General features: G+C 42.6%; 1 protein-coding gene across 1 annotated transcript in view; it reads left to right on the top strand.

The window, feature by feature from the left end:
* The first annotated feature begins 1,791 nt into the window (after window positions 1–1,791).
* TBC1D12 (TBC1 domain family member 12) overlaps window positions 1,792–15,431 on the top strand; it is a 93,881-nt gene continuing 80,241 nt past the window's right edge. The window contains exon 1 of the mRNA XM_068961432.1: window positions 1,792–2,821. Within this exon, the coding sequence (XP_068817533.1) occupies window positions 1,887–2,821 (935 nt within the window). The 5' untranslated portion in view covers window positions 1,792–1,886. The remainder of the gene's footprint in view (window positions 2,822–15,431) is intronic.

The raw sequence follows: 15,431 nt of genomic DNA on the forward strand, positions 1-15,431 counted from the left end.
CCACCCACTGGCAACCAATTGTCAATGAGCAACCCCAATGACCCTGCTCAGACATTGGACAGCTCAGCAGTGGGCCCCACCCACAAGCAACCAACTATTAAGAAGGGACAGTTAGTGAAGGGATTCAGCCAACAATGGCATGGTGGTCCTCAGGTGAAGAGTGAGGTAAAAGGTAGATCCTGGCCTTCTGTCTGGGGCCCTCCAGTTCATCTGGCCTTTGGTCAGTGAGAGAGCTTGGGCACCAAGAGAACAGGCTTGGGGCTATGTTTTGTAGGACTTCAGAGCCCTCATCAAGGCCCTCCACTAGCCTTGGCCCAGGCCTTGAGGCAGTGGTGAACCTCTCCCCGAACCTTGTCTCTGGGACCTAATAGCAGCAGTGGTCTGCCTGGGTCACAGTATGTGGGATGTGGTTTCCCGCTTTCGGTGGCCTGAGAAGCCTGAGGGCCAGATGAGTTGGGTGCCTGGCTCCCTCAGTGATGACAGTTGGGTCAGGGTCTGGGGAACCTGACCCTGAGGGAACTGCCAGCTGAGCTCTGCTTCCTGTTAGCCAAGACTTGGACCTTGGAGGTTAAAAGTTGTACCTTGGGACCTTGCCCTTTCTTCTCACGACAAAGAATAACATTCGTTTGGTAGAGGTTTACAGGAACATTGTTACCTACCATGACCTGACTTTAAGAACAAAGGCTCTGACACCAAGAAGTTGCAACTAACCATAACCACCCCCCCCCCAAACTTTTACTTTTAAAAGTGCTTTGATGAAAGCTTTCAGTAACTTTGGGGTTAAGGTATGAGCCACCCATCTCCTTGCATGGTCCTGTAATAAAACCTTTCTCTGTTCCAAACTCCAGTGTTTTAGCATTGTTTTGGCCTATGTGTCGGGCACACAGACTTGGTGATGTTAGGTAACACTCCCGCTTCAGTCCTTCTATCTGAACAGTTACCACATCTTGGGATTTCTACCTTAAATACACTTCATTTCCATTCATTGATTATCACCCCATTTTAATCCATTTTCATGGGGTGCTGGGATTACTTCAACATCCCTCTCTGCCTGACACTACTTCTTCTATCTCCTCAAGTGATAATGGAAATCTTTAAGAGTGATGTGATGAAACGTTGTCCTAGATGGGAAACATAACTTTGGTAATATTGGGAAAGATGAAGTGGAGAAGGAAGCGTGTTCACTTGAGATGAGACCAGCCCTGAATAACTGGCAATGGAGTAGTGGATATAAACTAGAGCTGGAGGGACTTACATCTAAATCCTGTGTTCTATTCCCATAAATTGTGTTACGTCGCTCATTGGTGTCCAACTGTTTGCGACTCCATGGACTGTAGCCTGACCGTTTCCTCTGTCCATGGAATTCTCCAGGCAAGAATACTGGAGAGGATTGCCATTTCCTTCTCCAGAGAATCTTCCTGACTCAGGGATGGAACCCAGGTCTTCTGTATTGGCAGGAGGATTCTTTACCATCTGAGCCACCAGGGAAACCCGATATAAGTATATCAAGTGAATTTTTGCTAAGGGACCCATACCCGTGCTTCCCTAATGGCCGTCCTCTTCGGAGTGGGCCAACCAGCCTCCACTGTCCAGAGGGCTGATCCCAGATTGCCGGTCGCTGTGTCACGGAGCGGGTCTCTCTAGCTACCGTCTCTATGGTTCGCGGAATCTCCAGGTCGGAGCTTGACCGGTCTGGCTTTTGCGCGTGCGCGAGCCCAGGCGCGTGCCCGCCCTCCTGCAACTGCCTGAATTCTCGGGAGGGAGGGGTGGGTCTGGGAACGTTGCGGCGGTGGCCGCCGCGGCCCCAGCACTCAGGGCTCTTCCCTGGCCAAGCCTGCGCTGGGGAGCTTCCGTTGCCTCCTCCGGCGGCGCTCACCCGGCCCCAGATGGTGGGTCCGGAGGATGCCGGAGGCTGCTCGGCAAGAAACCCCAAGTTGCTCCCTTTGCCGGCGCCCGATTCCGCGGGCCTGGACGGGAAAATGATTCGGGCCACAGGAGGCTTTGGCGGAGGTGTCGGCGCTGTGGAGCCTCCCGAAGAAGAGGAGGAGGAGGAGGAGGAGACACCGCCGCCTCAGCAGCTCCTTCGGCGTTACCTCGCGGCGGCCGGGGGACAGCTGGAGCCCGGGCTGTGCTACTGTCCGCTCCCCGCCGGCCACTCCTGTGCTCCGCCGCCCTCGGCAGCCCGGCGCTCGGACGCCTGCCAGCCGGACGCCGGCTCCAAGCACCGCGACGCGGAGGCGGCGGATGCTGGCTCGGCGCGACACGGGGGCATGACCAACGGGGACTCGGGCTTTCTGCTGGGCCAGGACTGTCGCGACCTGGCCCGCGCCGGCAGCCGGGAGCCTCGCCACCGCCGCCTCCGTCCGGACGGGCCTGGCGACGAGGGCGCGGACGGCGCGGGCATCCTGTCTGACTGGGCCGCGCCGCTCGAGGACCCACTGCGGAGCTGCTGCCTGGAGGCGGCGGACGCCGAGGAGCCCGAGGGCGCGGGCAGCGGCGCGAGGGACAGTTCGGCCAGTGACGGCAGCAGCAGCGAGGACTTGGAGCGGCTGGGAGCCGGAGCCGGGGGTTCCGAGGAGGGCGCGTCGCCCATCACCTCGGCGGAGAGGACTAGTCGGGGCGCCGGCGCCGAGCCGCGCGGCGGTTTCTCCGACGTTCGCTTGAACTCTCGGAATACGTTCGAGGTGAGCCGCTGCCAAAGCGCCCGCGACCACCTGCCGCCGGCGGGAGCGCCGGTGTCCTTGCCGGCCGCGGAGCAGGGCCCTGCCGGGACCTCGGCTCGGGCTCGACGGAGCGGCGGCTTCGCTGACTTCTTCGCCAGGTACAGCGCAGGCTACGCCGGGGATCGGAGCGGGCTTGGGGCCGGGAGCGGCCGGAGAGCGACGTGAGGGCAGCCTCCGCGTGGCTCTCGCTGGCGTTAGGACTGAGCTTTGATTTGTCACAGGAGGGGGCAGGAACTAGGTCTGCATTGTGTTGTGCGTCTGGATCGGAGAAGTTGTGAGCGCGGGGAGCCAATCTTGGCGTTTCCCTGCGCTGGACGCTGTACCTGCCATTCACATCTGGTTTCTGTGAATTTAGGCCAGCGTGCTAGTGCCATAACTACAGTTTTGCCTCTCCGGAGAAATAGCCTTCTTCGTCCGTGTGTACTATACTGTTAGGATTTAGGGGCGGGTGGCGGTGCGGGGTGTGTGTGTACAGGCGCGGTTGTGAAAGAGAAAGGGAAGTCATTTTCAGAGCTGTCTCTGCGTGAAGTCTAAACCCATTCAAGTAGTTTGGGAATTATTGAAATTAGAGATGGTTGAATTTCATAGCGTTTAACAGCCTGTTTCAGTGGCCTTTATTAAAATACCGTCAGTTTAGTGTTTAAAATTTGATCCAGCCTTTAAAACCAAATTACTATGGCGCTTTATCTAGAAAAATCCCTTTTCCTCACTTTTGCTAGATAGACCTATACTTTTTTCCGGCAACTTCTGTTAATTTTTTATGGTGTCGTATATGTGATTTGACCTGCTAGTCTTGAAGTTAAATTGTGGTGCTGGACATGGCAGGTTTCTCAGTGGGACGTTGATAGGGATAAACACATCGTTAGAAAATACTCATCTTAATGCACCTTAGTAACAAAGCAGTTTCCTGTGAGTCAGATTTTGACACGCTTTTTTTTTTTAAAGTCTCTTAGACAAATAGGAAAATAGTCCCTCTTGGAAAACCCTCCCTTTCGAAGTTCTTTCTCGTTTCTTCTGTGTTTTTGTTCCCTTTTCAGGGATCATGACAAAAAACAGAAATAAAGAAACAAGTAATGAGTCTCAGATTTGAGAGGATTATACAATTAGTGTGCATATTTGTAGACTCAGAGTTTTCTGATTGAAATTAGTGTTTCTTATTCCCTTTTCTACAACATTAACTGTTGTTTAAATCAAGATTGGGGAAATCCTAATTATGTTTCAGTCATGTGTGTGCTTAGTTGCTCAGTGGTGTCCAACTCTTTGTGACCACAGACTGTAGCCCACCAGGCTCCTTTGTCCATGGGGATTCTCCAGGCAAGAATACTGGATTGGGTTGCCAGTGCCCTCCTCCAGGGGATCTTCTCAACCCAGGAATCAAACCCAGGTCTCCTGCATTGCAGGCAGAGTGTTTACCAGCTGAGCTACCAGAGAAGCCCTGTTTTACTCATAGGACAACATATATAGTAGTGAAATGTGCATTTGTGCCTCAAATTATGCAAAGATCTGTGCAAAGAGACATACTTAAAGCTAGTAATGGCAATATTTTTAAAGCTCTTAAGGTGTGTGAAGTCTGTAGGTATTTCCTTTTTTTTTTGTGGAACTTGTGGGTATTTATTGGTCATGTTTTGATGTCAGGTATCAGGCAGTTTTAGACTTGAACAGGGCTTTGGAGAGCATAGCTAGTTGACATTCATATGGCTTAGCTGATGTTCATATGATATACTTTTCATGTGTATCAGAGCACTGAGTGTAAAGTCAGTAAACTTAGGACCCCTGAAGTTAATTTCTCTAAGCTTCATTTTTGAGATATGGATGTCACGATTCTAAGCATCATTGCTTCCTTCATATAACATTCTTGGAAAAGGACAGAATCAGACATTAGGACTATTTTTCTGTTAGCGTTTTAGTCAAAACCTTAACTAGATGCTGAACACCTTCAAGGCAAAAACTATGACCTTCATTTCTGAATCTAAAATATCTAGTGTTATAAGAAGAATCCCATTCGGATTTTGTTAAAGTGACAACTTTCATGGACTCTCCCTCTTTTACTGTTCTCTAGGTAGTGTAATTTTGAACAAATCTTCTATTTCCCAAAAAGAATAATCAGAAATTTCTCTTCTCCCGACAACCTAGGAGTGTTTTTCTTCCCATAAACAGTTGTCAGCTAATGGGCAGAGCCAGGTTAGAAACCAGGGTTCCTGATTTTGATTCCAGGAATTCAGTCATAACTTCTGTTTACCTGTGACTCTTCTTTCCCACCTGATTATCTAAATCTTTCCCTTCTCCTTTCCATTTCCTCTCTTTCTCTTAACTGGATCAAAAAATCTATAAGAAGAAATACTTGAAAAGACTAGTTTCATATTTGTTTTAACCTTTTGCAGGTAAAGAGAGTGGACCATTTTATGGCTCTGTTTATCTGTTATTACAAAAATTTGTTCAATCAAGGCACATCATTTACAGAAGCCTCATTGAGTAGGGTAGAAATCATGTAGGAGAAAAAAGAATTTGGTCCAAGATGAAACAGTTCTCATTATCTCTTTCCTGCTTGCCCTCCCTTCTAGATGAAGTGAGTTCTATTTCAGACTGTTGGGAGCTTGCCTCAGCTGCACTTGGGCATCTGTGTTTATAGTGACTTGATTACGGGAGCCCTAGAAGTAACATTCAGGAAAAGGAAATGGCAACCCACTCCAGTATTCTTGCCTGGAGAATCCTGTGGACAGGGAAGCCTGGTGGGCTGCTATCCATGGGGTCGCACAGAGTCAGACACGACTGAAGTGACTTAGCAGCAGCAGCAGCAGCATGCATTGGAGAGGGAAATGGCAACCCACTCCAGTATTCTTGCCTGGAGAATCCCAGGGATGGGGAGCCTGGTGGGCTGCCATCTATGGGGTCGCACAGAATTGGCCATGACTGAAGCAACTTAGCAGCAGCAGCAGCAGAAGTACCGTTCCCTCCGGTCCTCGGCCTTTTCCTTCTCTCACAGTTTTGAAGTGCGAGGTGCATACCACTGCTGCCACTCTCACCAACTTAGCAGTGAGAAGGTGAAGGCTGAAAGACAAATCTCTGGTGTTTGTAGGCTAGCCTTTGTTTCTCAAGGGTATGTTTATTATTCTGTTCTGAAAGTGAAGTAACTTTAAACCATTTTTATGGGTCCTTTAAGCTAATCCAAGTCTTGTTTTCAAACTAGACTGGTTTGTTTTTTAAGTTATACACTCCTTTTTGTTTGTTTTTTTTTATGTATGCTCTTAATAGTTGTATTTTAAAAGCCATTTAATACTTTTGAGTATTAATACTCAAATTGAATACTTTTGTTCTGATTGCACTGACAAAGTCACTGTTTAGAAGCATACAAGTATGTATCTGTGTCTCCTGATAGTGTTAATATATATATATTTTTAATCTGCATGATAAATCACAAGAATTTATTAACTTAAAAGGGCATGACTAAGGTAGGGAAAAAATACTAAAGATTTTTTTCCTTCTATCTGAAAGATAAACTTTATAGATTCTGGAATTTATATACATCTTTATAGATTGATTTTATAGATTCTGGAACATAGAGATTCATGTAGCTTACCGTGTAGTTACCAACTCTGAAACTTCCTAAACGTTGCACAAAATAATTTTTGTGGCTCTCTTTTTATTATGGGTAGCTAGATAGGGAAGACTAGCAATGGTAGGCTCATTTAGTGGCTTCTTTTCACATATTGGGCGTCCCTTGTGGCTCAGCTGGTAAAGAACCCGTCTGCAATGTGGGAGACCTGGGTTCTATCCCTGGCCTGGAAAGATCCGCTGGAGAAGGGAAAGGCTACCTACTCCAGTATTCTGGCCTGGAGAATTCCATGGACTATATAGTCCATGGGGTTGCAGAATCAGACACGACTGAGCGACTTTCACTTTCATATATAAGCAGTCTCCAATCTCCCCACTATGAAAATTGTTGAGAATATATATTCTTTTTGTTATGACATTGAGAATTTTAAAAATTTCTGTTATAATTTTTCTTAATTTAAGATTCTCAGAAACAACAAAATCAACCATATTTTCACTACTACTCAAAATTTAGTTGATGTACACTGCTGCTGCTGCTGCTAAGTTGCATTAGTTGTGTCTGACTCTGTGCGACCCCATAGACAGCAGCCCACCAAGCTCCGCCGTCTCTGGGATTCTCCAGGCAAGAACACTGAAGTGGGTTGCCATTTCCTTCTCCAATGCATGAAAGAGAAAAGTGAAAGTGAAGTCGCTCAGTCGTGTCCAACTCTTAGCGACCCCATGGACTGCAGCCTACCAGGCTCCTCTGTCCATGGGATTTTCCAGGCAAGAGTACTGGACTGGGTTGCCATTGCCTTCTCCGTGATGTACACTAGTTGATGAAATAAATCATTATTCACCTGACTGAGCCATCATTGACCTTCGTCAGATAGGGCTCCCTTATTTGTCCCACAGTGTATATTCTTCCCAGTCAACTAAAATAAAAGCCACAGTTTCAGGACCACTTTCTCAAAAACAAACAAACAAAAAAATCCCTTCTTTAACATTTCAGTTAAGAAAAGGTAAAATATCAAACCTCTGATAAGTTTTAAAAGATTTTTATAGCTCCCCAAAGCAAACAGTTCTTTATTACAGGTGTGGTATGATTATTTAAAAGGAGAATTAAGAAATATCTTGCTCTAAACATTAATTTTTTGTTATTACAATACTATAAAAATATTCATCAATGTGCCACTAAGGAAATTTCATTGAACATTACTTTTATATTAATATAATTAAAATGTGTAAAATTTTAGAAAAACTGAAAAGAATGTATAATTAGTTGCTCTAGAATAAAAATAAGTCTTTTAAGATTTTAGAGTGTTTTGAAGCTACCCATTATAATATTAGATTGGGGAGCTAATGGCTGAAGAGTCTTTGTTTCCTTTTCTTATGTCTAGCCCTTTCCCCTGCTCAGATCCAATAATTTCTTTAAAAAAGCAACCAACTGCAAAACACTAGTTATCTATACCAAACCATTAGAAATCCAACAGTGATTCAAGGAGTTCATAGTTAGAGATGTAATCATCTGAATATAAATTCAGTAGAAAGTTTTGGGAAACTCTAATTTTTGTGGGACTTAGTTAATTTTAATCACTCAAACATTATTTTGAAGTGCTAAACTAAACTAACATTTTAACACTAAGCCCCAGTTAACAAAGCAGACTCTAATATTAACTTGGAATTGGGACTTCCCTGGTGGTCCATTGGTTAAGAATCCAGGCTTCCATGGTAAGACAGAGATTTACTTTTTATTTTATTTTATTTTTTGAGATTTACTTTTTATTTTTTAAGATACTTTTTTAAGAATAGGTTTATGTTTATAGGAAAGTTGCAAAGATATTATAGAAAGTTCTGGTATATCCCTCGTCTAGTTCTCCTGTTGACATCATTACATAACTGTGGTACATTTGTCACAACTAAGAATCCATCATTTGTACATTATTACAGTTAAACTTCACGTTTTGTTTGGCATAGAATTATTGACTAAAAGAGCCTTCCCAGGTGGTTCAGTGGTAAAGAATCTGCCTGCCAGTGCAGGAGACACAGGAGACTCGGGTTCAGTCCCTGGGTTGGGAAGATCCACTGGGGAAGGAAGTAGCAACCCGCCCCAGTATTCTTGCTTGGAAGATTCCATGGACAGAGGAGCCTGACTGCCTCCAGTCCGTGTGGTCACAGAGATTCGGGCACAACTGAGCACGCGTGCACCACACCTTGATTGTTGGCTGTAAGACTTTTATTTGGGAAACTATTGTGTTTTACTGTAAAATCAGAGCTGTTTAAAGTAGAAGGAATTTTATGAATCACTTTATTCATTCTTTAATACTCTATGGAAAATCAAGGTTAGCTTCTATTTGCTAGCCATCACTTAGTAAGATGGTATTAATTTAGTATTGGAAATGAACTAGACATGGTAATGAGTTTAAGTGATCTAAAGCAATGTTTTTTAAAGCTTTTCAGTTCAGATTATTTGGATTTGACAACCAGTACCCATTTGCCTCTGGAAAAAAATGTCAAGTATATTTTAATTTTACATAATTTGATATTTTTACAAAATTATTTTAATATGTCTTTTCTTTATAATTTTTTTGAATCCTGAATTATTCCTGTGACCTAAGAAAGGTAGGGTTTATTTTTATTTTATAGCTATTTGCCCAGAGACAGAGAGTTAATTAAAAAAAAAATCAGAACTAGGCATAGGTATGATTCCTGGGGTTTGAAGCTAATACATTGATTTCTGTGAATTATAAGAAGTTTATGAATGAAAACATAGCTTTTGATGTAGTGAAAATCCTATTATATTGAGAAATAAGAAACTTGACTTTTGTCCTGGGTAGTTTCTTTTCTTGTATCATTAAACAATTTATGTGATCTTGGGCAAATCACTAAGTTTCTTCACTCCTCTATGAAATTTAGCGATTCAGAGTACCTTTCAGCTCGAATACACTGTCATGTTGTGTGATTCACTTGCACTCACTGTGTAAACCTCAACTATTTGTTGGCTAAATACTACAAATGTGAATTGAATTGAATTAAAGAGAATGCTTTTTAAAAAACAGCATGTTATTTCATCTGTAAAATGAAAAAGTTGCCAGGGATAGAAATACCCCTTCAACTCTAAATTCTACCTTGAACATTTTTTTGATAAAGGCCTAACTCTGCCTGAGAGTAATCATGCTAAACATCAGTCTAAACATCAGTGATCTTTGTTTAGTGTCTCATAAACAGTCTCATAAACAGACCATCAGCTCTTTTTTTTTTTCTTTATCAATTCTAGATTTTTTTTTCTTTATGATTTCTTTGGGGTAGGAAAGAGAGAGAGTAAGATAATAAGTAAATTCTAGTTAATCAGGAAATTGGAGTTTGATACTTTAACTTCCAGACCATGATTTTTTTCTCAAAGTTTGTCAGTGTGCCACTTTGGGGAACTGATAGCTTAGTACAATAGTCCCTAGCCTTGTTATACAGCAAATTAACCTAAAAGCACATTAAAAAAATTGGATGCTTCATAATCCACAACCTTTAGGTGGATTCAGGGGACTTGCCCTTGGCAGGTGGAATCTTTTAAGCAATAGGATGGATATAGAAGTGAAGTAAAGTAAAGCGAAAGTTGCTCAGTCGTGTCTGACTCTTTGCGACCCGATGGACTATACAGTCCATGGAATTCTCCAGGCCCGAATACTGGAGAGGGTAGCCTTTCCCTTCTCCAAGGGATCTTCCCAACCCGGAGATTGAACTCAGGTCTCCCGCATGGCAGATGGTTTCTTTATCAGCTGAGCCACAAGAGAAGCCCTGGATGGTTATAGTGTACTGCTTAAAGATGCTGATTGTGGAGTTAGGCTGCTTGGGTTTGAATTAGCTTGTTGTTGTTTTATAGTCACTACATTGTGTCCGACTCTTTGTGACCCCATGCATTGCAGCACACCAGGCTCCTTTGTCCTCCACCATCTCCCAGAGTTTGTTTAAATTCATGTCCATTTATTCGATGATGCTATCTAACTGTCTCATGACAGCCTACTCCAGTGTTCTTGCCTGGAGAATCCTGTGGACAGAGGAGCCTGGCAGGCTACAGTCCATGGGGTCGCAGAGTCTGACATGACTGAAGTGACTGAGCACAGGCACAGCACATGCCCGTTGAGTCAGTGGTGCTGTCTAACCATCTCACCCTCTGCCTCCCTCTTCTCCTTTTGCCTTCAGTCTTTCCTAGCATCAGGGTCTTTTCCAACGAGTTGGCTCTTCCCATCAGGTGGCCAAACTATTAGAGCTTCAGCTTCAGCAGCAGTCCTTCCAATGAGTATTTACGGTTGATTTCCTTTAGGATTGACTGGTTTGATCTCCTTGCAGTCCAAGGAACTCTCGGGAGTCTTCTCTAGCACCGCAGTTCAAAAGTATCAATTCTTGGGCACTCAGCCTTCTTTATGGTCCAACTCTCACATCTGTACATGACTACTGAAAACACCATTGCTTTGACTATACAGACCTTTGTCAGCAAAGTGATGTCTTTGCTTTTTAATATACTGTATAGGTTTGTCATAGTTTTCCTTATAAGAAACAAGTGTCTTTTAATTTCATGGCTGTAGTCACCATCTGCAGTGATTTTTGGAGCCCAAGAACATAAAATCTGTCACTGATTCAACTTTTTCCCCAAATGTTTGCCAGGAAGTGATGGGACCAGATGCCATGATCTGTTTTTTTAATGTTGAGTTTCAAGCCAGGCTTTTCACTATCCTATTTCACCCTTATCCAGAGGCTCTTTATTTCCTCTTCACTTTCTGCCATTAGAGTGGTATCATCTGCATATATGAAGTTGTTGATATTTCTTCTGGCAATCGTGATTCCAGCTGGTGATTTATTCAGCCCGGCATTTTGTATGATGTACTCTGCATGTAAGTTAAGTAAGCTGGGTGAAAATATACAGCCTTGTCATACTCCTTTCTCAATTTTGAACCAGTGAGTTGTTCTGTATCTGGTTCTAACTGTTTCTTCTTGACCCACATACCAGTTTCTCAGGAGACAGGTAAGGTGATCTGGTATTCTCATCTCTTTAAGAATTTTCCACAGTTTGTTGTGATCCACACAGGCAAAGGTTTTCTTGTAGTCAATGAAACAACTAAATGTTTTTCTGAATTCCCTTGCTTTCTCCATGTTGGCAGTTTGATCTCTGGTTCTTGCCTCTTCTAAACAGAGTTTTTACATTTGAAAGTTGTTCACGTACTGCTGAAACCTAGCTTGAAGACCTTTGAGCATAACCCTGCTAGCATGTGAAATGAGCTCAATTGTATGATAGTTTGAACATCTTTGGCATTGGCCTTCTTTGGGATTGGAATGAAAATTAGCTTACTAGCTGTGTACTTTCGGATAGGTAACTTGACCTCTCTGGACCTTAGACAACTCATCTGTAAAATGTGGGTCATAACGATAGCTATCTCATGGGATTGTCATGAGCGTTAAATGAGATAATATGGCAAATGCCTTGTATTTATTATGTGATGTATAGTGACGACCCACATCTTATTATTCAGACTACAGGAGAATGCCACAATCCCTTTCCCACTGAAATCACTGGTTTAAAAAAAGGGAGAGCCCGGGATGAATTTTTTGTGTACTCACTAAAGAAGCATTGTACAATTTGTGTAGTGGATTTTATTTTTTTAATTAATTTATTTTAGTTGGAGGCTAATTACTTTACAGTATTGTAGTGGTTTTTGCCATACATTGATATGAATCAGCCATGGGTTTACATGTGTTCCCCATCCTGAACCCCCTTCCCACCTCCCTCCCCATCCCATCCCTCTGGGTCATCCCCGTGCACCAGCCCTGAGCACTCTATCTCATGCATCGAACCTGGACTGGCGATCTGTTTCATATATGATAGATAATATACATGTTTCAGTGCTGTTCTCTCAGATCTTCCCACCCTCGCGTTCTCCCACAGAGTCCAAAAGACTATTCTGTACATCTGTGTCTCTTTTTTCTGTCTCACATGTAGGGTTATCGTTACCATCTTTCTCAATTCCATATATATGCGTTAGTATACTATATTGGTGTTTTTCTTTCTGGCTTACTTCACTCTGTATAATAGGCTCCAGTTTCATCCACCTCATTAGAAATGATTTAAATGTATTCTTTTTAATGGCTGAATAATATTCCCATTGTGTATCTGTACCTCAGCTTTCTTATCCATTTGTCTGCTGATGGACATCTAGGTTGCTTCCATGTCCTGGCTATTATAAACAGTGCTGTGATGAACATTGGGGTACATGTGTCTATTTCAATTCTGGTTTCCTCGGTGTATATGCCCAGCAGTGGGATTGCTGGGTCATATGGCAGTTCTATTTCCAGTTTTTTAAGGAATCTCCATGTGTAGTAGATTTTAAAACGGTTTGTATTTGGGATTGGATGGGTGTTAAAATGGGCTCTGGTGTAATGATACAGCATTTCTAGAAGTCTCGAAGCTTTGCCTAAAAAGCAAGTCTGAGAAGGAACTGAAAGGAGAGAATTTTGAGAAAGATTAAAATATTTGTATCTTTTGTTGTTTTAAGGACCTTATATAGACAGGGAAAGACACTTTTTAAGTTTAAATTCATGAGCCGTTTAACTTGGCTTATTCATATATTTTATACTTAGTATGTTGTGGTAGGAAAGTTATGGGCAAATGTGGAAACATTGGCAGATTTTGAAGTGATACATTTGTTACCCATCTCCAAATGTATTATTCAGAAAGGGAAAGCCAAACCTTTTTGAGGTGACTTATTCCTATTCCTAGGAACCCTATTGACTACATTAAAAGTTGTACCCAGGGAGTTCTGACTGCTTGTTACTTAGACCCTACTACAGTAGTTATTAAACATTAGTGTTTAAAACTGGGCTTTCCAGGTGTCTCCAGTGGTAAAGAACCTACCTGCCAGTGCAGGAGACATCAGATACCCAGGTTTGATCCCTCGGTCAGGAAGATCTCCTAGAGGAGGCATGGCAGTCCACTCCAGTATTCTTGCCTGAAGAATCCCATGGACAGAGAGGTCTGGTGGGCTGTTGTCTATAGGGTCACAGAGTTGGACGCAACTGAAGTGACTTAACAGTAGCAGCAGCAGCAGTGTTTAAAATTAGCTGTGGTGGGGGATGGGGTGGGATGTGAAGAATGCAAATTCCTTGGGCACTCTTTTTGGTGGGGTCCAGTAGGAATCCAAATGTTTAACAGAATTTTTCAAGTGATTGTGATGAAAGTGGTTACCACATTGTAATTCGTGAAATACAGTTGACTGTTTTCAAACAGGAGTTTGAACTACCCAGGTCCACTTACATGTGGATTTTTTTCAAGAATAAATACTACAGTCCTACACCATCCTCTGTTGATTGAATTCCTGGGTGCAGAGGAGAAGGGGATGACAGAGGATGAGATGGTTGGATGGCATCACCGACTTGATGGACGTGTGTTTAAGCAAGCTTCGGGAGTTGGTGATAGGGAAGCCTGGCGTGCTGCAGTCCATGGGGTCGCAGAGTCCGACATGACTGAGCAACTAAACTGAACTGAACTACAGATAAGAAGGATGGACTGTGAGATTATATTGGGATTTTTGACTATGTTAGGTCCCCCTAGTCCTCGAGTTGTTCAGGTGCCAGCTGAAATTATTGATAGGCAGAGGTCTCTAGGTAGTAACTGAAAGAAGGTACAACATACCTTTAAAGCTTAGATTGCTTTATTGACTTAAAATTGGGTCATATTGAGGTATTATGTAATTGATGAGTATAAATAGAGATATAGGAGAGAACAGATATAAGTACAAATATAGAAGTATTTTACTAACTTTCACTAGATTGAGAAGCTGTCTCTGCATAATTAAAATCCTGTTTTCCTTTTTATTAGTGGGAAAGTTCTTTTACTTTCATTTTATGTGGTTTTAGATAGCCATACTTAAATGTTCTGTGAAACACTTTAACTCAAAAACTTTACTCAGGTCTCTTTAACATGGAGTCAGAACTTTACTTCTTATTTATAGTTTATCAAAAAGGGCATTAATTTCCTTTCCTTCTGCTGAGTAGTTGTAATTCTTTTCCATGCCTTTAAGAAAAAATTCTGCATGTTGCACGTGGTTTATTCCCCTCCAGAATTTGCTGCTTCAGCCTTTCTTGCACTTCTTATTTCTGTAGCCAAAACAAGAAAGAGAGGGAAACCCATGTGACTGTCTGGCTTTTCAGCAGGCTCTTTCCTGCGATTAAGAGTTTACCTAGGAAATCAAGCCACAAGCTACATTCCTACTTAGGGCTAGTTTAAGAGTTAACTTGGTAATGTGTTTAATTTTTAATTTACCTTTGAATTTGCTTTTCAGTTTCTTTTTAATTTAAATTTGTTTTGGGTTTCATTTCTTGGTTAAAAAAAGTACTTCCTTCTGTCTCTCTAACCTCACACAGATGAAAACATTTTAAGTTTGGAAATGAACATGATAGTTTTGAAATCAAATTCTGTGCTGTGTTCTCATATTTTCCCCAATACTGTAATATACAACTACATTATTTAGAATTTCCAAATGTGGTTTTCATCTAGACTGTTTGCAGTCATTTTCTAGTCAAGCAGGCAAAATGCTTTTCTTTTGCTGTCCCAGGAAAAAGTTCTTCAAAGACCACAACACTGTATTGATTTTTGTTGTTGTTGTTAGAAAAACATAAAATACTCATTTACCTCCTTTCTAAAAACAGCACAGGGAGTACAGAATACGCTAACGATAAATCCTTTGTTTCTACACATTCCACTTCAGGTAGTAAGAAAGGAGACAAAATTGGGAAGGTGTGGGGGTTTCATTAGAGACAAGAGAAACTGTTAGAGAATGAATTTGAAGAGGTTTGTGCAGAAAAAGTTGCTGAAGAGAATAAGTATTAGCTGGAAGTTAGCTCTGTACTTTGGTCTGTGGGCTTCAGAGTATTACCACAGGTTATTTACATATTTATTTTTCTATTCTGCTTATATCAATGCCCCTGGATGCTTCTGACAACTTCTTAAAGATAGTTGCTGTGCCTCTTCCTCTTAACTTCCCTAATATCCCCATCCTGGGGCTTCCCAGGTGGCTCAGTGGTAAGGAATCCACCTGCCAATGCAGGAGCCACAGGAAATGCAGGTTCAGACAGTGCATTGGCCACCAGAGGAAACTGCAATTCACTCCAGTGTTCTTGCCTAAAATTCCA

Source organism: Capricornis sumatraensis, chromosome 23, assembly GCF_032405125.1.
Source record: "Capricornis sumatraensis isolate serow.1 chromosome 23, serow.2, whole genome shotgun sequence".
Lineage (NCBI taxonomy): Eukaryota > Metazoa > Chordata > Mammalia > Artiodactyla > Bovidae > Capricornis > Capricornis sumatraensis.